We start from the raw sequence: 22,068 nt of genomic DNA, 5'->3' as shown, positions 1-22,068 counted from the left end.
GGATGATGGCAGCAGGTGCTGAGGCGTAAGGTAGTATTTTCGGAGGCTTCGGCGTATTCTTTTTTGGAAAAAGTACGCACGGTGGCTGTAGACATGAGGCGCAGCCATATTGCCGCGGCAGCATGAGTCGGGTGCTTGCGCGTTCGTTAATAGCTCAGCTCGTATCGGTAGGGAGGGCCTCGTATTAGGCGCCTGATTGCAAGCGTGAGAAGTGGTGTACCTGAATGAAAACCTGTACAAAGAGATACGGAACGTATAGCAGTTCACAGAAGACAGAAGAGTGATTTTGAAAATTGCGCGATGCGCTATGTATTTTCTTTTGGTAGCTAGGAACCTCCAGTATCCAACTTGCATGGGTATCTAAGATGTTATCCCGTGCACCAGCCCTAAGTCTTATACAGCGAAGCGAAAGAAAAGCTGGACAAGCCTGCTATAATCAACGAGTGACAAGAAGAGTGTGGATGGACACTCTGCTTAGCAAAACATCCCCAAATATAGCATGGGATCTGCGTTGCAACAAGTAGAGCGAGATCTAGAAGAGAAAAGCTGAACAAGAACCGCAACAGAACGGTTTTCCTTCCGTATACTCCAATCACCGGCCCCTGCCTGATGCGTGAAAAATGAGTCGTAACATGGTCGTGCAAAGCGCTGACCCTGCCTGCGCTAGCGAGATATCAGAATCTTGGGTATATGGATCGTGGTATGACTGAAGTAGACGCTTAGACGATCTTCCAGTTGACGCCATTGTAACGGGTGATCTCGGTCAGGCCAAGGTCCTTCCAGACAGCATGGGAGAGATCGATGTCGTATTCGTTCACGCAGCCAGGGCAAAGATCCATGATCTTAGCGTTGGCAGTCTTGCCTTGGAACTCAATCTCAATCTCCTTTCCGCACCACGGGTTGGTTGATGCGCCGGTCATGACGTCGTGCGTGGTTCCTCCCTGGGCGTTCCAAGCGCCCTGAGCAATAGCAACGACAGGCATGTCATTGGTAAGAGCCTCACCGCAAGCGCCAGCAGCACCGGTGTTGTCGTAGATGGTGATCTCTACATCCTCGAACGACGTACCAGGGGAGGTGCCGCCGGTGGTAGGGTAGCTAGGCGCAGCGCTTGAGGGAGCAGCAGCCTGAGAGTAGACAGGCTCAGGGGCGGCAGAAGTGACTGCGGTGGTAGTTGGCTCAGGCTTGGGAGCAGGTGCTACGTAAGAGCTCTCTGGGGCTGGAGCAGGAGTAGTGGGAACGGGAGTGTAGACTGAAGTAGGAGTTTCCACAGGAGTGTAGACGCTTGAAGGCTCCTCAGGAGCAATAGGGGTGTAGGCTGGGGCAGCCTTGGAGGTGGTAGGAGCAGCCTTTGAAGGTGCAGCTGGGGGAGAGGCCACAACCGAAGAAGTAGGTGCAACTACGGCAGTGCTGGTGGTGGATGGCTTGCTGGGTTTCTCGTAGAACTCGCCAGCACTGGTAGTAGCCTGGGCAACTGGCTCGTCATCCCAGACGGTGGTGTAGACAACCACGGTCTCAGTGACGACCTCAGTCTTGTAGACGAGGGCGCGCCTGTCGAAGGGCGCAGCAACGGCGTAGGAGCCGAAAAGGAGAGAAGCGAGGACAGCAGATGCCTTCATTTTGACGATTGGTATTGTTGGATAGCTGAGAGAGTGGTGCTATAGATGTTGGTGTGAGGTTTGCAGGAAATGACTGAACCGACTAGCAGTTCAAAGGAGTGGTAAGTGAGTTGTGGGTTGTCGCGTTGACAATGGTTGGTGTCAGGAATGACAGTTGTAGACAAAAATGTCTTGAGAGAGTGAATGAATGAACAAGAAGACCTCGAGCCTGCAGAATGAGTGTTACAGGAAGAGGGAGCAGCTTGATATATAGAAAGAGTGTGGGTGATGGTGTGGGTTAGTGAGTGAAAGAAAGGTGGGCAGAGTGGGTTCGCATGGCTTTTACGCTAGGGACCGCGCTAGAACGGGCCCCTGGCAACGTGCCATCGCTTGTGCATCGCAACCTCCGCTCACCACGACGCCGTCTAGACTGTTTCTGTCATCGTGGGGCCTGCCACTCCGGGCCGGCTGCTGGTGGAACGGCGTGCCATGGCGCCCTCAACAACGCTGACCTCGTCGAGTTGCCGCCACGCTACCGCACTCATTCGTCTATGGACGCCGCTCGATCGAAATTTTCGGCACTCATCTCCACCAGGACGAACTTCAGACTTTCTTTTCTCTATGTTCATACGCTTGCAAAGGGCACTCCTACGTGCGCTGATTGTGTTCTTTTTCCTTACACTGACAATGCGCTCGTTTCCAGCTAAATATGGCCAGAGTCAAAATATCGCACCGGCTGCAGAGCTGACGGGTTTCATACTTCCGCAAGTGGCATGGCGACGGGCACATGCAGCCAATCACAATACTGTTCCTGACGATCACTGCATCGCGGAGCTCTTCGCGCCCTGTTCCGCCAGGGGCACGGCCGGAGCTGAAGCCGGTAAACGAAACATCCCTGGCACAGCGTGTCTGCGCCTCGTTCGGGCACATGTCATCACAGCAGATGAGGCACCCGCCGCCCTGATTGAGCTGTTTTGGACATCTAACACACGTGTACCGCAAGGAGTCGCGCCATGTCTTGATGGACTGACAGCAGATGGGCCAGACCGCCAGAGCTCATAGCCACTTACAGCGCACGGCGATTGTGGACACGCTCTGGTTGTTCGACTTTGCTTCTCCATTTTCACGATTGGCTGTGTGCGCTCCACTGCCTGCCAGCGCCAGCTTCGACCTGCTGTGCGCCGATTCGCGACGTGGGACCGGCTGAAGAGCCGTCACAGCGTCAATGTGACATACACTCCTGCGATTGTTTTGCCGGACCGCCTCAACGAGAGCTGTCGTTCGCTCGCTTTTCCTGCACGCTGCAAACTCCACAGCTTCTGGGCTTTATGATGATGGCATTCACAAGCCGTCAGCATGCGCTGGAAATGAATTGTGGGCCCGCTACAACTTCGGCGTTGTCTTACTGGTTCCGCGTGGCAGCCATGTGCGAGAATTTGCGCCCTGCCTTATCCACTTATCGATTGCGATACCTATCCATCTCCACAGCCATCGCATCGGGGCCTATCACATGTGTTAGGTGAACGTTCGAGTCTTGCTCTTGGGCTGCAAAAGAGTTTTCATTCATCGTTCGCTTCTCGGCAGCATTCTCCTCAAGCAACCTTGACATTCACCCGTCTTGCCCGACCGCGCGTCCTCACAGAATGCCTTAGTCACTTCTAACACACAGTTCGAGAAACTGCATTTCGTCATCGTTGACCGACTTTTCTTTTGGAGTCAACGCTTGAGGAGAACTTCCAGTTTGTCGGAGGAAGCCGCAGAACAGGAGTTGACGCTACGGTAAGTCGGATGTGCTGCTTTTTGGCTCCTATGGTTCATCAGGTTTCGCTTGAGGAAGCCTACCAAACATGTTGGATTACTGAGCACCGATGTTTGCCGCATCGTTCTAGATTCAAAACTCTTTACTCTTGCGTAGGATCGGATCTCCGTCAGTGTCCGTCATCTAGAAGTCCGGAAGAACGCTCATGTGCTGAACGACCATACGCATTGGATGTCACCCTTGGCTTGTGCTACGCTAGGATGTGTCAAGATGCTTTTGCCGTTAACCTGCAATACACCGTCATCGTTGAGACTTAAGCAACGGGTTCCCTGTCGACGATATGCGTACCAAGAACATGAGTGTAAAGCATGAAATTCCTGGTAGTCGTTTACAACGTTGGTCCAGCCGATCACCGTGTAATGGATACTTCTTCCAAGCGATCTACGATGCTTGTATGCACAGCATCTCGATCTGCTTTGCATGCTGTATACTGGCAGACTACGCTAGAACTTTGTGCGGCTAATTACCAGCAGCAAAGCATGGCGAGATACCTCGATACACAGACATCAATCCGAACTAGAAATCACATCTACTGGATGCTGGATTGCGTACATCAAAATGAGACCAGGCACATGCGATCGCAACCCTCATCGTGGCTGTGATTAAGACATTTGTAAAGGAGCATCAGGTATTCCTCGTCTGTTGACCTTCGTCATCACCTTTAGGATTCTGCAGACTTGCTTTTTTATATAGTCTACCGCTGCATGTAAGACTCAGTTTCAACCAATGCTTTGACGTAATTTCTCACCTGTTTTCGTGATGTGTCAATTTCAACTGTCGACTCTACCGATGACTGCATCTGGTTGCTGTCAGAATGCAGCAAGAGCTTCCCTAGTCTGTTAGCCACACGACTATCGGCAGTTATGTTGTGGGAAGCTGATGTTGAGAGTCAAGGCGTTCGGCTGTATGTCACATTGTGTTGACTGAAGCGAGAGCTCGTAGTTATACAACTATATGCAAGCTGTCAGCTGTTGCAGAAACGAGACATCCTAGTCTTCTCTCGTGTATCTGCACCAAATTAAGAGAAGCCTGAGGACCATGCACTACGCAGTACGTCTCTCCGCATATACATCCAAACACTCTCCTCTTATGACTCTAGATCCTTACCGACTCGCCTCTCTTCGTAGATACCATCCCTGTGAACCATCTCCCCACCATCCTATGCCTACAAGGCTTTGCAGACAGCCACATTTCTAGATGCTCGCCTTGGAAAGTCACCTCACACACTTCCATCCCTCCTTTGCCTTCCTTTCTGGTACCCTCCTGGCTCCTATGGTCAGTGTATTGGACCAGAAACCCGTAATTCATGAAGCCCGATTCTGATCAAGTTCGACACTTGCTAACGTAGCCCATCCATGGATATTGGTATGAACTTCCAACTCGCATAGTGAAGTCTTGTCTTTGCCGTTGGCTGCACACAACATAGTTTAGGCGCGTCGCACAAGCTTTGCAATTGTCACATCCTCCACAACACGTTCATCTCCGACTCTTGAGGTCAATACATTATCCTGAATGGAAAAATGTAAATGATGAGCAAAATTCCCGGCGGTGACATTATCCACCAAAAGATTAAAGACCCCTTCAACGAAGCCTGCGGATTTCAGAAAACAGTCCTTTTCGGTAGATACGTCGAACAGCGTTACGAGCTTCCTGCTGATAAGGGATTCTAAGATTTCACCGTGTGGAGAAGCTCTTCTGTCTCGCCTCAAAATTGGGCGATTGATACGAAGCAAATGAGTCTTGTATCATAACGGAGACGTTACAGCCTCGAACTGGATACTAGCATTCCGTAGGTGAATTCCAAACGTTATATGGATGGGTGGCAGACACACGCTTGTCTATACGCAAGGTGGCTGCGGCGCTAGAAGGAGATGCTTCAGGTCTGAACCTGACTTGTGATGTTGAAGGCACAATGGCAGCCCATATGGACCATTTAGAAGACGCTGCAATATCAATTGACTAAGCAGAACCGTCAAATATTATGCTTTTAAAAAACTCACCGCGGGTGCCAGTCCCATAAGACAAGAGACATGGGAATGTGAACACATGTTCTGGCTATTCGATGGTATGTGACCTCCTGAGGTCATCTTGTTCGATCTCTACTTCCATTCTCTCCTTCTAGTATCTTGCTACAGCTCCAAACACTCACCGAACACTATCCCACGGGTAATTAGTTAAACATCGATGTCGGTCGTGCAAACATCATGGACGTTTGAGTCTACACTCGGCGACTCGTGCTTGAATCACCTATCGGCGTCCTTAAACTCTGACTTTGCATGGAATTTATTCCGCTTACTGTGATTGCTGTAAGTGTACTGAGTGTTTCAATGTGACTAGCAGCAATGGTACCGAGGTTGTGATCGATCTCCGTCATTGTGAGCGTGACTTGGTGGCCAGCAACCTAGTCTGCCAGCCTCATGGACAAGCATGAGAACAATACACTACACAAGTCAGGTCCAGAATTGATTTAGGGATATAAGTAATAAATTGTTATTGATCATACTAATTGTTATACGTAAATGTTCCGATTCCACATCATGAAGTATGGTCAACCAATCCTTACTCCAGCCCAGCATGCATTGTAATATCCATCAACTAGGTACGATTCCCAAATTCAACTTGTGTTTCAAGTTTAGCCAACCTTCAAGGGGCATCCAGCGTTCTTGAACACCGGGTTCAGCTTTCCAATACCGAAATCCAGCACGGCACCAGTGATGTCAGTGACGGTACTCAGAGTGCTGGGAACAGCCATGACGCCCAGCTGGTAAAGCAAGCAAAGCAGCTGCGCCGTTGTAACATCGTTGGGTAGCTTGCCGTCGACAATAATATCGAATGGTGTGGACAAGGCATCGAAGTTGTTCGTGCCCACGTTGCCTCCGAATAGCTTGGGATACTTGAGATACTGGGCCAGAATCTCGTTGGTAACATCCATGTTGTTGTAGGGCTCGACACGCGAGAACCAATTGTCAGGAATGCGCTCGGGGACGTGACGCCAGCCACCTGGTGCAGACGAGTCTTCGACAGCTCCAAAGAAGGACTGGATACGATGTCAGAATGTGTCGCATGGTTTCAAATTTTGGGGACTTGCCTTCATTGTCGCAAGATCCGGTACGCCCTTGTCGCCGTAGCTGGGGAAGAGTTCGTAGAGGAAGGAGGCGGCTCCGTAAAGCAACAGAGACAGGGGTCCAAAGAAGAAATTGGGGTTCTGAAATCTAGCTGTAAGCTTGGGGAAACATATGGCTTGAAGGCGGGAGTTACATACCTCTTGAACAGACTCTTCGTACCGCTGGCTGCGGTATGCGGCGAGAGCATTGCGATCAAAGTTTCCACCAGAAACCTTGTCAGCGACTGCCTTCATCTCTGCGAACAGTGTGCCGTTAAAGCTGTAGTTGTCCCCGTCTGCGAGGAAGAAATCGTTACGCGTGAGCGACGAATCTGCCTCAAACTTGTTGTGGCCATCAAGACCGGGCTGGGTGCCCAGAATAGGAAGCGTCGCAGTACGAGATGTAGCATCGCAACCGATACTCAAGCGACCAGAGAGTACGTCACCACCAGCCTCGATACCAAGGACTGCGAGAAGGACAGCTAGGTCATAGCCTACGTTGTAAACATTCTGTTGGGCATCGACCAACTCCTGGAAGTTGGTTATACCATCATGGGAAAGGAAGTTGTGCTATCTCTCGTCAGCGAGAATATCGTACACATTATTGTATCGTATACTTACGTTAGCTGCAGCGTTCAGACCTGGGCATGGTCCACGAATATCGTTAGGTCCGGGAGGAGTGTAGGCGTGAGCCGTATCGCCGTCTGCTGGGACTTTGATACCACCCTTTTGGCTACCAGGTACACCGTTCTTGGCCCCAGTGTAGGTGTAAGGAGCAGTGTATGGAGCGGCACCCTTATGTACAGGGTTGAAAGGGCAGTTGGCCTGGCGTCTTTCAACAGTGCGTGCGTTTCTGAAGAGCCCAGAGTTGACACCCGGCTGGCCAGAGACCCAGGGGTAGGCGACGGCCGCCGAAGCCTGGAGAAGTATGAGAGAAAGAGTATGCATTGCAAAGAAGTAACCCTGAGATGAAGTGGAATGATTTACTCAAGATGACTTGAGAGAATGATTCCTGTCTTCGGTCGCATGTGTCTTCTACTTATAATCATTTCCCATGTTCTCCTTTATCCAACTTCTTGTTCCTCGATCATACGAATGTGGAGCGGGACCGAGGCAAGTTCCTCACGCCGTCACACCCAACATCGCCATCATGAAGTCTTGGATATCCGCCTCTCTCCATTGGTTGAGAGCTGTCTTGCCCCCCTTGTTGCACAGTGTGTAGTCGATGATCGACATATCCCGGAGTCGATCGGCGACCGTGTTGCCCAAGTTGGTTGATGCAAGGTACCTAGGAGCCAGGTCCGAAAGGGAGTTGACAAGTTGACAACCAGCACGAGACTATCGGTGCAGACCCTTGGGTAGCTTTACAAATGGAAGTGGCGTCGCGCCTGGACAGAAGGTTCGCGCCCCACGTCGGCTAGTTCACGCCTCTTGCCCGAAGTAGTTGAACATGACGATCCTTTTCCAAAAAAAGAGCCAACCATGCCCCAAGGATCCAGAGTGGTGGTTTGCGGGGAAAAGAGGTACCCAATTGCGAATGACTTATTTCCGATCTACTATGGTCATGTTGCATGCGCTCATAGGAAACGATCGGCGGCGACTACTATAATCGACAAGATACCGAGGCAGCCTCTATATTGTAACACCTATAGGCTAAGATTGAAGTTGTAAAGACGTAATTGGCGTGGGAACTGGCTGTCCTCGGTATAGTAGAAGTTGCGCTGGCTCGACATCTACCCCGGTATGTGCGTGCATGTGGAATCTGCCGGCAGGCGTAAAGGAAGTCGCCGAGAAGCCGGGTGGGACGATGATCTACAGCAGTACGTTCAACCCAGGTTTGACTATTGAATAGTGGTCCAGCTTGCAGACACATGGTAGAACTGCATAGCACTGAGAGCGACGCCAGGAGACTCCTTAATTGGAATTCCTGCTTGGTTGCTCTATGATTCTCAAATAGCGAGACCACTCAACTCACGGCCTTGCAACCCGCTATGGAGCAACGGTGTCATCTTCATCTCGGAGACCAAAAACACCAAGTGTTTCCGAACAGGTTGAAGAAATTTCATCTCGATCTAGTTTTGTCCCCTCAGTCTTGACTGACACCATCTCTAGGACCTCCAGCCTGCCGAGGCAAGTTCTCATTGTTCGCGAAACTTGCCCCCACGCTGCAGAGCATCGGACGGAGAAGGGATCAAGTTGTGCTGAACAGTTGGATAGGTTGACACCATTGAGAGCCGGCTTGAGGCGACGTAAGAGCGTAGCATGGGCTACAGAGTTGTGGCGTGGCACTGCAAATACGTCAACCTTGGATTTTCCAACGAGGCTTTCCTTGATGGAGCATGTTAATTGCCCCGAATGCAAGTTCATCGTCACAGGCAGCCCACTTGACAATTTGGAGTATACTGGGCGGTCCAGAGCATGACAGACCATCCACAGCACTCATGCAGCGATGGAGTAGAACACACTCTGGCTTCGCTAGGGTATCCATGGGGAACCATGTGCCACAACGGAAAACGCGGAATTTCACCTTGCAAGTTTCCAACACTTTCGCCTTACCAATAGAGTGCATACCGAACTCGCAGTCGCGCTGACGTCGTATAGGGAGGCACCCGAGGGGATGACGCCATATCGGAAAGTCAGAAGGGGTGAAAGCCTTTGCTCGTGTAGCAAACCCAGGGAACGCCAGAAGAGACCAAATGAAGTAAGAGAACCAAGGGCTGAGCAGCTGATAGTAGATTGTTTCCCGACTCGATCTCATGTATGCAGATCTTTCATGCCGTGCGCGATATCGGCCCCATGTCCTCCAGGAAAGACTGAGGAGCGAAACCTCAGCAGCATCTCCGCGGACTATTTCTGTGGTAAGTGTGACTAACTGAAGTGTATTGAGCTAACAGGTGTAGTATCCTCTCCACGCGTGAAGTAGTCTTTATATCCCTTAGATCTTCCTGTGTCTCAAAGTTTGACTGTATAGTCGTTTGTCTTGGATAACAATTTCCTTCTCTCCACCACTGGCAGCAGGAAACTAAGCGACAGCAGTATAGGAGTGCCAGTCACCTATCAGGAGACATTCGTGGACGAGCCTGATGGCGCGGTAATACATACGTGTTGGGTACGCAAAAAAGCGACCACGTCCAAAAAAAACCCCCCCATCCCGCACAGCAACGGCAAAAAACAAGCGCGATAGTAGTACTCTCCAGCGGGGAATTGAACCCCGGTCTCCCGCGGATTGTCAAGCAGACTAGAAGACTTGGATGACAAGCGGAAATACTGACCACTATACTACTGAAGAAGAGTTGATATCGCAGATGTGGTCGATGACAAAACAGCATGATGGAAAAATTATATCTTTAAGCCCACATACAGCCCAGCCATGGATGAAGGCATGTATCCGCTGCCCGGGAATGAAAAATACAGTTGATGTGGCGGGGATGTGGATATGTGTGGAGACTGAAGAAACTAGCGAGCGGTGAGAGCAGCATGCCTCGGCAAAAAGAAGATGCATCGATAAAAACATAGCATCTTGAGAGCTGAATGGAGCTTACTCTATTCTTTCGGGCAACGCTAATTGTAGATGATTATATACAGATCGCGATGGAGAAAAGGACGCCAGTCATGCGGATGGTATCGAGCGCCAACATGATGCAAGTCGAGTCGAGTCGACTCGTATGCGCCGCGCGCCGATTAGGATGGTACAATATACGAGTGGTGTGTACGAATCGGACATGACAGGTCCTTCAATTACACTATAGCTGTAGGCGCGTATCTACACGCTTATTTGTTGACCTTGGATTCACGGCCTACGACGGGGTTGTGGCCGCTTGGGAACTTGCTGTCCGACTGCAGGAGCTCATCGGGTTTATCTGCAAACAATTCATTTAGCCTAATCCCAAATGCAAAGAGGTTTGCACAAGCTTCCTCATCGGAGGTTGACATACCATGACGAGCGTAGAGGTGGTAGTCCTCATCTGTGTACTTGCCCACGTGGCCACTCTCTACATCCTTGCGGGTGAGCGAGAGCTTGTTCTTGGGCAGGCCCATGGAGCCGAGGTAAGTGATAGAGTTCTTCCACTCGACCTCCTTACGCTTGTTGTCCCACTTTAGCTCCTCGCCCATGATGTCAATGACCTTGGGAAGAGCTTCGAGAGCGGCCTGAGCATTCAAGAAGGCGAGACGCATGCGGCGCGCAATCACGTCCGTAGCAGTTTGAGCATATTCGTGGCGGACGCAGTAGCGGACCTCACCGTCGATGTATGGGTATAGCTCAGCCATCTTAATGCCGCGGACAGGGAAGCGCTGCTCAGTGGGCGATGCAAGAGCTGCGACAGTCCACGCACGGTCACCGTACGCCTGGCAAAGGTATTTGGCAACGTCAGTCTCGATGCCGTAGTGCTGGATGAGGTTAATGAAGAGAGTCTTGGAGAAGCCGTGTGCACCGACAAGTCGGACACGGTGGGTTTGGCAGGTGCCGTCGAGAGGAGCTTCATCCTTAACCTCAGTTCCGCTAACGAGAGTAGGGTTCACGAGCGGCTGAGTCTTTAAGCTGTACTCCTTGATTGCCTCGTCGACTGTCTCTTCGGCCATCTGGCGGTAGGTAGTCCACTTGCCACCTGAGCAAGTCATCAGACCGGAAGGAGAGGTAGTGACCAAGTGGTTGCGGACAAGACCCTCGGTCGCACTCGCGTTGGGGTCACGGACAAGAGGACGGATACCGGACCAAGCAGCAAGCACATCGCCTCGGCGAACATTGATTTCTGGCTGAAGGTATCGCTTAACCTCCTTGAGAATCCAGTCAATCTCTTCCTCGCCAGCAACGGGGTCCCTCTTGATGTCACAAGCGGTGTCTGTTGTACCCGCAATGGTGTTGCCCTGCCATGGCAGGAAGAAGATGACACGACCGTCAGAAGTGTTGGGATCGATGAGACCCATGTTTGCAGGGCTGTAGTAGCCAGGAAGGATGACGTGAACACCAGAGCTAGGGGCGACAATTTCAGGCACCTCCTGGTCGTCCATTTTGCGGATGGAGTCGGTGAAGGGACCGGTAGCATTGATGATTCCCTTGGCCTTGATCGAGAACTCTTCAGCCTTCTTGCCGTCGCGCTCAGCGATGCAATCCTTGGCCTTTGCTCCGCACAGACGACCGTTAGCATCCTTCTCGAGGCTGGTGACCTCGAGATGGTTGACGACAGTTGCGCCGTATAGCGCAGCAGTCATTGCGATGGAAACGTTCATGCGAGAGTCGTTGTGCGCACCATCTGATGAAGTCAGTTGCTGCAACGGATCAAGTGACTGCTGAGCTTACCGTAGTAGACCAGGGCGCCAACAAGGCCTTCCTTCTTCAACATGGGGAATGCGTCCAGAGCCTTGCTCTTGGTCATGTAATATGAGCTCTCAATGTTCTCTGAACCGGCAAGGAAATCATAGAACTTGGTACCAGCCCAGAAGTAAGGCGCTTGCCACCACTTCTGGATAGGAATCATAATTGGCAGCCATTGTGACAGGTGAGGAGCGGTATCTAAGAAGTAACGACGCTCGCGAAGAGCTTCGACGACGAGAGCGTATCTAAGCTTCAGGTTAGATATTGCAGGATTAACTTTCTTGAGCTACTCACTGGTTGTAGTCCAGGTTCCAGACAGCCTTTTCTAGGTATCGTACACCGCCGTGTACCAGCTTTGTGCTCTTACTGCTGGTACCACTGCTGAAGTCGTCGCGCTCGACGAGCGCAACCTTGAGACCTCTTGTAACAGCGTCGAGCGCAATACCGGCTCCCGTCGCGCCACCACCAATGACCAACAGGTCGTATGGCTCTTCTTCCGCCTTTTCGGCTGGAGTTGGCGTAGAGCCGCCGCCCAGCCACTTCTTTGCCTTCTCTGCGACCTGCGAGACGACGCCAGCGCTGCGCTTCAATTGTGCGATCTGCTCTTCGCGGCTCTTGGCAGAGGGGAACTGTGGCGGTCGGAAGACACCTCCCTCGCCATATGTGGGTGGTGGGACTGCGGCGGCTTCTGAGCCAGGGATATCGCGAGGTCGTAGGGTAGTGTATAGGGCGGCGGTACCGACTGCTCCAACACCAGCTGTATAGAGCAGCGGCTTGATGAAGCGGCTTCCTCGTCGGGCAGCCATGATGAGTTATGGATGGGTATAAGTCTCTGGAGATGCAGTCGCTCCAGGCGGTGTTCGTATAATGTACAAAGGGTCGATAAAAGTGCTACAAAGATCTGCTGAGGCTCGAGCCTGTGAACGTCAGGCGCGGCCGCGCAACGGAGCTGGGGAATTGAGGAATGCGGATGGGGATTACTCACCTCGAAAAAGGGTTACAATGGCATGGGGAACATGGCATTCAAGGGAGTAGGAGTTTTTCCGATGGCGACCTAGTTGTTAAGAACAGCTAAAACTTTGTAGGGCAGGATGACGAAAATGGTGGAGCGACGTGACGCGACTCCACTTGTACAGGGTCGGCTTGCAATCGCCCGGATAGGATCCGTCTCTGCCGTCAAAGGCGCCGAGATGAAGCAGCGGGGTCGTGTAGATACGTCTGGAAGCCGCACGTGGCTGACAATTCTCTTCGCGGCCGCGCAGCTTCCAAATCTCGAGCAAACTCAAGAAACCGAACGGTGGCAGAGTTGTGAAATGACAACTAGCGCGGAACCTCTCTTCCGGCCCCCATCACGATTTGGCGGAGATAGCCACTGCCCATGGAGTGAAATGCCAAGAAGACCCACGCAAGTGGGGCAGCAGAGCCTCATGATGATCTCATGCCATGTGGAGTCAAGCTTGCAGCTGATACTGCATGTGTCCATGGTATTGATTCTTGTTGAGTATTGATGTGACGATCTCCTCCTGGTCGCCTTATCTCTTGCCGCACATGACAGTATATCCAAAGAATGGTTGCATGGCCGGATATGCAACGTGTTTAATGTTGTTGATGTCGCTTGTAAACACGTGGAGAAAGGGTCCGCGTTGACTACGTTCTCAACATTTCTATATTTCTCGATAAGGACCGTATATGACCCAAGTCGGTTTGGTGCAAGACTGTTGCTCAAGGACAGTTTCAAACTTCTAGTCTGCCAGACGGTCATGCGCAAAGTATGATCGATGCGACAGTATGCCTTGGAGAGTTGGCGAGTCATGTTTGTAATACCGCGCGGATCGCTTTACCATACACGACGTGATTGTGACATAGAAACAGTGGCCAAAGTAGCAGTTGGCAGCATCATGTTTATTTGGAGCAACATCTAAATCCAGCAAGTCTTATGTAACTTCGTTGATGAAACGACTTCTCATAGCGGTCGCAAATGTCATGAAAGGGGATCGTAAGTATTGTTTCTCTCTGCAGACTCGTGGCTGCCCAAATGCTCGGCAGCTGGGCGTTCTGGACGCCGGTGCGTATATTGTGTTTGAATGTCAGGGATCACTCTCGGCATCGTCCCGGTGAGCCATAATTGGGCTATTTGGCCGAGTTCGGTGTGGTTCCTAAGGGACAGCTGGCCACCAGCGCAAACGGAGGTAGGCTGAAAGACTGTTAGCTACCTACCTAAGTAGATGGTCACCACAGAAAACAGCTTTGTGCATAAATCCAAGCATATTTGTAACAAACGCAGTCAACTTTGAGCGTAGTGAATATACAAAGGCGCCGCAAAAACAGTCACCACGATCGGCGCGCAGGACGATGGTAGTTACCCCTTTGGGGCTAGCTCATATCACACTAGGATGCTCCTTAGGTATTCATAGACCCACCGGATCGGCTGCTCAGCCATAACATGGAAGATCCAGAGATCTAGTAATCATAAGAAGACCTAGCTCACATGTCGAAGTATTCTTGCTAGTACAACTTAGGGTATATTTAATTCTGCATGTAACACATTGAAGACCTACGTCGCTGTCATGTGAGCTTGGTCACCAATAGCATTATGGCACATATTCACTGCCTCATCCCAAACACCTGGACACCTAGCTACCCAAATGCAACAACGCATATGCAAATGACATTCCCTATATCCTCAACACCCACAAAAGCAACAATACGTCCAACGCCACAACCGCACCAGAGATACTCAGGACTACTCCCTGGTGAACCAAGCCCAAACGGTCTTGGCGTGTCCGCATACTGATAACTGCTACAACGCAGAGCATCAGCGTACAGATAGTACCTAGCAAGACAGCAGCGTCGACAACACCTCGTTCCTTCTTCCGGCTTGTCATTATCATGAGACCCAAGATGAGGTCTATGACAACAGCCGCGCCCAGTGCAGTAGAGTAGAAGCGCAGCTTGGTCATTTCAATCTTGTGTTGATGAGTCTCTACCTGACCAAGCAACGCACGACGCTCGTGGAGCAGGTCGGCATCATGTCGGGGATCGCGGAGGGAACGAAAAAGTGTGCTGAAGTAGCCGTTTTGGCTCGCTGCTTGGCCACGAGAGTCTATTGTTCCATAATTTGCGGCGTGTATTATGGGTGAGGAGTCGACCGTGTCGTCATCATCCGAGTCCTCGGCAGTGGAAAGCGATGCCTGATCAGCTTTGTCGTTTATACCGAACAACTTCTTTGTCTTCTTTGCCAACGCTTCGACAAAGTCTTGACCAGGGTATTTGATAGGCGCGTCAGGATCCACGTAGATGTAGTAACCAGTCTCTTCATCCTCCGGATGGTCATATTCGTTCCAATACCTCTGCTGCACTTCCAGTTCAGGTTCGTCCCGGTTCATGGGTGGAGGGTATTCAGAAAACGGTCTTCGACTCTTCTTCCTGAAGGCCTGTAGTGGTGGTGGGTCGACAAATTCATGTACCGATGTTGCAGAAGACTCCTCGTAACGGGAGGCAAGTGGGCTGGATTGACCATCATACGATGTGTTGGATGTCGAGGTTGCTGGAGGCGATAATTGAACTTGGGAGCCAGTCATACTGTCTCGCGCTCTGCGGCTCCGCTTATTCACTGGTTCTGGAAGTTTTCGGATGTCTTTCTCAAGCATGGAGATCCAGAAAGGAGCGGACATGGCACTGGGCTGGCAACAAGTCCATACAGCATGTGCTTCTAACGAGAAGCCTCGAACACGTTCAACCTGCCATTGTTAATTCGTCGATCGTGTATAATTTGGAAGCGACGTACCAAATGGCTCCGATCAAGGGTCTGGATAAGTGCCGTTGCTTGGTTGCCTTCACGGCGGATCTCGAGAATAGCGTGAGGAAACCTCTTTGCTGATTCTGCTCGAGCAGTTGAAATCCAATCATCGTCTGCCAGGTTTTTGTACAACGAGTCCTTCATGCAAACATCTTTGTCTAGCGTCGCCCATATACCTCCCGTTGAGTTGTTGTGCAGCCCCATGAATCGTGTGCGTTTGGAGACCACACCAGCGATGGGCCTAGTAGACTGGTGCTCAGCAAGCCATTGTCGGACCGCCGAGGTATCATCATTGACTGATCCATTCGAGTTTCCAGTATGCTTCATGCTACCTTCTTTCACGGATTTATCCAGGAAGTTTGACAGGCGTCTGCGGTCCATCTTTGCTGTCTTGACAGCGCCCGGCGATTGACCTTGTGAACTTGTCTCTGTTGTGCATACAACGACCGCCGCTTCACCAGTGGCGCAACACCGCACCTGACCAGCCGCCTTGATCCCAATACTCCCCTGTAGTTCTTCCGTCGCTCCAATTGTACTTGCGTTTTGTTTAAACGCGAAAGCTTCCGCGTGATCCAAGACAACGAGGCCTGTGGTATCTTCGTTGCCGAAGTACGGGTCAAGATTGGCTGTGGAGGAATGACGGCGGATAGGCGTTCCCCTAACAGATGCGTTCCGCCTGATTTTGCTGATGTACAGACGCGTATGCTGGAGTAGCAAGACTTGTGCCTCAACGATATGGTCCGGATGTATCCAATACGTTGCTTTGTTGCCCTTGGGGCCCAATGGTACCGTGTTCAGTGCCAGGTCAAAGTCTAGGTCGTCGCCCTTTTCAAGAACTCTAGATATGCGAGCAGCTGAGGATTGACCGTTGGCATTCTCGACATTGGGCGTAGAGGCACCATCCGCATCAAAAGCGGAGCGGAGTGCGTCGAGCACATCGATGTATTGATCCAAGAGATAGCCCAAATCGAGCTGGAACAAACTATCCGGCCGACCACTAATTTCCTGCTTAAAGACATGACTGAGCTCCCTGTCCTTTGTCCAGCGCTTGTATTTCTTGAGTATCTTGATAAAGCCCGTTCGCTGGGTCACTTGGAATCGGGAGAGCGACCTGATCTCCTCTCCGGTTCTGCAGCTGTGTTAGCGAGACTGGTTCCGTCGCGTGTTCCGATACTACCCGCGTACCTCGCGACATCTGCATCGATCTTCGCATATCTCTCCACAGTCCGCGCAGGAAGACGCCCGCTCACCGGGTCGCGTCGTGCGCGCAGCTGGTCTAGGGTCTTGCTGATGTGCTCCAGTCTCCGCTCAATCTCGCCGCTCTTGCTCCGCACAAAGAGGTTGATGCGATCATGTTGTTGCGACAGGACATTGAAGAAGGTGTCGCCGAATGCGCGCTCGGTGCTCTCGCCCTGGCCTGGGATGGATACAGCCTTGTTCGTGCCCGGCGTCGTCTGGTGTTTGATGAGGTCTTTAAGGTAGTCGTAGTCGATGTTGTCTGCAAGCGCACATGTGTTAGCCGAGAGCGCTCCGCGTCGCGTAGTAGGACATAGCCGTAGTACTCACAATGGCCCCATTCTGGTATGGACCGCTGTCTCAATGTGTCGCCGTACTTCATGCCAACAGGTTGAGCAGTGAAAGCGGTTGAGCGAGGATCGGGCGGAGCGCGTTGTTGGGTTGCGTCACAGGAACCTTGGAAGCGAGCGAGTGGGTCTATTCACTGTCAGATAAGAAGCCTTCATGATAGCGTGGCCGTGCAATATATGGGCCTTCGACCGCACGTTCGCATAGCAAAACGATTGCACCGTTGCACCGTTGAATTGCCGGCACATTGCGCCAGACGGACTGCTTACCGTTTCCCTCAATTGGATCAAGATATCTGGGTAATAATAGCGCCGCAGTTGTGCCAAGATCTTGGGCTGATGATGCGCTGCTAACCGGGATATATGGAAACTTAGATACAAGAACAATGCCAAAAAGTGATGAGAAAGAGGCCGAGCGACATGGCGCTGGTGGAAGGATATACCCAGGTAAGTACTCCTGCCCGATTGTGAGTTCGATAGCAGAGAACTGGCTGCGATTCACGCTACCAAGGAACCTGCATCGGCGTCATCCTATTCAGGACGTTCGTGCGCAGGGATCATCGTTACCGTTACCCACAACCCATATCCGCCATGGATCCCAGATGGCCCACTAAACATTCAGACACCGGCTATCGTATGACGAAGAGGGAACCATGTGCTTCGTGGACAACGAGCCTCGATATCCTGGGATTTTTTTTCCTCGCTTGGACGCCTGAAGCACAACATCGACAATGAGTATGATCGACTACAGCCAGCAGCCGGACACGCTCATTGTCTCATGTCTCCACCTTAGGAAGCATGTGAATTTCCCGTACGTCAGATAACGACCCGGCATTGACCAAGACACGCTTGCGCGTTAGGGAAGAAGCATTACGATCTCGAGTCCAAGGCGGCAATCGGCAGTCGTGGCGTGATCGTAACAGCGCTCCATGTCTCAAAGCAAAGCCTCAAGTGTGGCTTCCAGATGCGGTCTGTCTAGATCCTCAAACAGCAGGAAGTGTTACCAGAAGGAGGGATGTCAGAATGTCATTGATCTATACTGATTGGTGGAGAAGGGTATCTGGAGTAAAATTGGAGACGAAAAGCTTGCATCGACATAAAGCATCCCCACCTGCGCGGGGCGGGTTGTGGGACAACATGCCACCCGAAGACAAGGTCATAATGCGTGTTACATATGAAGACTGCCACTGGATGCAGAGAAGAAATGTTTTGTGTTAACCGATCTCCTCGGCATAGTAACACCGAAATGCCGACCCTACCTAACTTGATAGTCGAGAAACAATAGCGAGAACCTTTGTACTTGTTCTCTACATGATAGCAACTGCGGCCGCCGGCCACCCGTCGCAGGGACTTCGACCCATTGCCAAAGTGGACCTTCACCATGCCCATAGCCCATGGCCCGCAAGCCCGTGGAACCGCGGTAGCGCTGTTCGAATTGAGCGACTCCGTGGAGCCACACGACTCTGGACTTCCTAAAAGACAGACACCGGTGAGTCAAACATGATGGATGCGGGATGTAGGATGAAGGTAGCCGCTAATTTTATATCACTAACTGCACCTTTTCACATCACTCGTAACGAAGAGACGGATGTAGTGCATGTTGAATCGGATGCATGTACGATGTATGATGTACGCTTTCAATCGGAAACCTCCGACAAGCTGTCTTTATCAAAGGATCAATATGCATAGCCGAGTTCCACGGGTTACGGCACTTGGAAGCCACGTTGGCGTTGCTTGTCTCAATGTCTGTATGCGTGCCTCCGCGTCTCCTATGATGCCAGCCCTGCATGGTGGCATAGTGAGAGGTCGTGTGCTCACCTGCCTATATCGGTCCCGCTATAACGAACAAGGGTCTTGCATATGTAGGATTCACTAGGACGATCCTATGACATGGCGCTTGCAGCCTCCAGGCCCAGACGTCTGGAACACCAGGAAGGCTTTCTGCCACTCACTGCGCGTATGCTGCCCACGTGGGTGATCGGGGTGGTTTTCGGCACCTGAACGTAGCATGTAAGTCCGGAAAACTGTGGCAAGCTGGGATGTCATACTGCCGGTGGTAAGTTGATGCGCTTTCTGATTTTGACTCAAGATTGAGGTTTGTGGGGCAGATGCGTCGCTTGCTTGCTTGCCTGCTTCATATGGAGGACTTATCAATCGCTCTACGGTTGATTTGTGTAAGTGGAGAAACGGTCGAGGCATCTCCCAAGCGTATCACTAATGCTGATACAACAGCTTATACCTCGATACGATTCCTACGGGTCCTTTCACTGAGCAAGACCCGCTGATACCGCAGTAACTCCATAGCCACCCGATCGATCTACAAGCGGAGCGTAGTAAATGTGCAATATTAGTGCTGCACATACCGAGGAGAGTTTCAGGTACATACATCACCCCTTAACACTTCATCATAGCCCACAGCAAAACTCCCTCACCGCCATCCTTCCCTCTTCCCTCTCCATCAACCTTTCCCTTTCCCACTGTAATCTCCTCCAATATCTGGAACCCTAAATGCGCATACACGTCCCTACTCCTGGGTGATGTAGACTCCAAGACCACTGGCCAACCCTTTTCCTTTGCCATGTCAAGTACCGGACGAATGAGATCACTCACTTTGGCCGGCGTGGTAGCGGAAGGATGACTGCGGTCATTTGCTACCAGGACTAGATGTAGCACGTGAGTTGCTTGAGGTGGTAGAGCGCGCTGCCTTGCGTGGTGGGCCAGCGAGTTAAGTTCGGTCACAGCGGGTGGGTTGTGCGGCTCCGGGGTGTATGTTTCTGTGATTTCCTCTAGTTGCCTGAACCGGTATCAGCAGACTTAGACGCGGGATAGGAAGACTTCTCAATATCCATCTCTTGAACATGGGACATTTCATGGTCAAATAGGTTTACTCACCACACACTAGCAACACCACTTCCAGGAATTGTGATCATCCTTGCTCCGCCCTTGAGGAAATCCGGTACTACAAATCCAAAAACCTCTTGATTCAACTCAACTCCTATGTCGGTTTTTTCTGATCCTTGCAGTTCATCTAGAAGAATATAGCGTTGAAACGCATCGTCATTAAATTGCTTGGCGAGAATTTCGATTGTGTGCTCTAACGAGTCCTCTTGAAGACCGGTGGGAACGGGGATTTGCGACATGATATGGAGGCCACTAGAAAAATGATGGATGTGTGTTGGTGAGAAGTAGATTATCGAACAATTTTTTCGGGTGGTGATGCAGATGGAGGTACATGTAGGCTTGGTAGTACTGTAGTGGTTGATGGGGTCGGTCCGAATGGGAGGATGCGCCGGTCCGATATTTGACTAAGTATGACCCGGCTGGGCAATGTATACTCTGGTATGAATAGACGTTTCTAGCCTCATCTCAACAACTGCTTCTTTCCACGAGGCTCTACCGGCTCGCCCTTCGGTACTTGTCAAAACGCCGTGGTTTGCTTCAACTCCACGCACAGCGACTGGGCTCGTGGGGTAGGAATTGGGGCAAATCATATGCATGTAGATACATCACTCATAGTACATCTCAAACTGCATCAAAGAGAAATGTGATTGGTCTCAAACGAATGAGCCATGCTTCGCCTCCATTGAACGCTATACTATACAGGTACATCAAACGCCCGCATATGTTGACACTGAACAAACTCGATACCACCCGTGCCTCAAGATGTTTAGCCTGGAGGGAGTAGGCTATTATCAACAACGTCCTGTGCTTCCATCTCCTCGACCTCAGCACTGTTGTGGAGCGGGGAACGCGGTAGGGCCATGAGTCCTGTACTCGATTAGCGATTTGGCTATACCGGGATATCCGATCCTGCTTACCGGTCCTTGCAGATTCCAAGATTCCGAAAGGAGCAATCAACTTCATGAAGGAATCAATCCTAGTGGGCTTTGCCGATACCTCTACGATGCAGTTGTTTGTGCTAATATCGAGCACCTTTCCACCGAATTGATGAGTCATGAAGGTGATGGCGCGCAGATGCTCGTGCTTGTGTCTGAGCGCCTGGCTGACGGGCAGGTTTGTCGGGTGGTAATCTTTCCTTAGAGACTCGCGAGCAGCCTCCTGCGCCATTGCGTTGCGCTCCTCATCTGTCATGTCTGGTTCGTATGACCCCTCCATGTCAGGCGCCTGAGCCATCTCTCGGTGGTGCGCAAGCAGCTCTTCGAAGTATTCAGGGCCGAGAATAGAGACCTTTGCAAGGAGAAGTTCGCGCTGAACGAGGGGCGATTGGGTGTAGTCCAGCACAGCCCACACTGGGACCAGGTCCTCGAGCTGGCGGCGGGCTTGCTCCACAACACCATCTTGTCCTTGCAGCACAATTGTCATGCGGGAGAGGTCATCCACCTCGGTGTTGCAGACAACCAGACTGTCGATGTTGAAGCCACGGGCGGCCAAGATACCGGAGACACGGGAGAGCACACCGGGCTCGTTTTGTACCAGACAGTTGAGGATGTGACTCTTTGGGGGAGCTTGGGAGGGGAGCGGGGTTTCGTAGAGGATGTTGCTGACGGCAGCCGGCGCTGACCAGGCAGGAGGGCGGTCCTCGGTGGGGAGAGGTGCGATGCGACGGTGAAGGGCCTTGTAGGCCAAGGCCTGGGTGGACGAGGAGCTGGATGCTCTTTGTTGCTGGCGGAAGGAGCCGGCGCATTGTTTGTTGAGCAGACTGCGCAGAGGCAGCATTGCCCGCCGAGAAGCCATGACGAACAGGTGGTGTTAATGTTCAAGTTGGAGGGCAGCCCCAGAAAGTGAAATAGAATCCCCGGCCGATTGTCGGAGTAGGCGCGAACAGGCAGGGCCAGCCGCGGCACGCTAATAAGCGAGTCGCTCCTGCCAGAGCCTAAGATTCATCTCCAACACC

General features: G+C 51.6%; 6 protein-coding genes across 6 annotated transcripts; all 6 read right to left on the bottom strand.

The window, feature by feature from the left end:
- Positions 1-719: 719 nt before the first annotated feature.
- On the bottom strand, positions 720-1,616 carry GT037_003505 (uncharacterized protein; the record flags this gene model as incomplete). Its single annotated transcript, XM_038928552.1, has 1 exon — positions 720-1,616. One exon carries the CDS (start codon positions 1,614-1,616, stop codon positions 720-722), a length of 897 nt encoding a protein of 298 aa, XP_038788259.1.
- A 4,430-nt stretch (positions 1,617-6,046) lies between these two features.
- On the bottom strand, positions 6,047-8,899 carry GT037_003504 (glycerol-3-phosphate mitochondrial precursor; the record flags this gene model as incomplete). The annotated part of the gene is made up of 7 exons (XM_038928551.1): positions 6,047-6,451; positions 6,527-6,619; positions 6,677-7,087; positions 7,139-7,503; positions 7,557-7,579; positions 7,644-7,805; positions 8,619-8,899. Coding segments are annotated over 7 exons (1,740 nt in total), but the record flags the coding sequence as incomplete, so codon positions are not given.
- A 1,389-nt stretch (positions 8,900-10,288) lies between these two features.
- On the bottom strand, positions 10,289-12,637 carry GT037_003503 (dao-domain-containing protein; the record flags this gene model as incomplete). The annotated part of the gene is made up of 3 exons (XM_038928550.1): positions 10,289-11,769; positions 11,817-12,076; positions 12,126-12,637. 3 exons carry the CDS (start codon positions 12,635-12,637, stop codon positions 10,289-10,291), a joined length of 2,253 nt encoding a protein of 750 aa, XP_038788257.1.
- A 1,869-nt stretch (positions 12,638-14,506) lies between these two features.
- GT037_003502 (glycerol-3-phosphate mitochondrial precursor) lies at positions 14,507-17,341 on the bottom strand (the record flags this gene model as incomplete). The annotated part of the gene is made up of 4 exons (XM_038928549.1): positions 14,507-15,571; positions 15,619-16,759; positions 16,816-17,128; positions 17,197-17,341. Coding segments are annotated over 4 exons (2,664 nt in total), but the record flags the coding sequence as incomplete, so codon positions are not given.
- A 2,266-nt stretch (positions 17,342-19,607) lies between these two features.
- GT037_003501 (uncharacterized protein) lies at positions 19,608-20,353 on the bottom strand (the record flags this gene model as incomplete). The annotated part of the gene is made up of 2 exons (XM_038928548.1): positions 19,608-20,007; positions 20,106-20,353. The coding sequence occupies 2 exons, from the start codon at positions 20,351-20,353 to the stop codon at positions 19,608-19,610; spliced, it is 648 nt and encodes a 215-aa protein (XP_038788255.1).
- Positions 20,354-20,880: 527 nt separating this feature from the next.
- On the bottom strand, positions 20,881-21,908 carry GT037_003500 (acetolactate synthase small mitochondrial precursor; the record flags this gene model as incomplete). The annotated part of the gene is made up of 2 exons (XM_038928547.1): positions 20,881-20,981; positions 21,032-21,908. 2 exons carry the CDS (start codon positions 21,906-21,908, stop codon positions 20,881-20,883), a joined length of 978 nt encoding a protein of 325 aa, XP_038788254.1.
- Between the last annotated feature and the right edge of the window lie 160 nt (positions 21,909-22,068).

Source organism: Alternaria burnsii (genome assembly GCF_013036055.1).
Source record: "Alternaria burnsii strain CBS107.38 chromosome Unknown 730, whole genome shotgun sequence".
Classification (NCBI taxonomy): Eukaryota; Fungi; Ascomycota; class Dothideomycetes; order Pleosporales; family Pleosporaceae; genus Alternaria; species Alternaria burnsii.
This window is presented reverse-complemented; position numbering and strand designations above follow the sequence as displayed.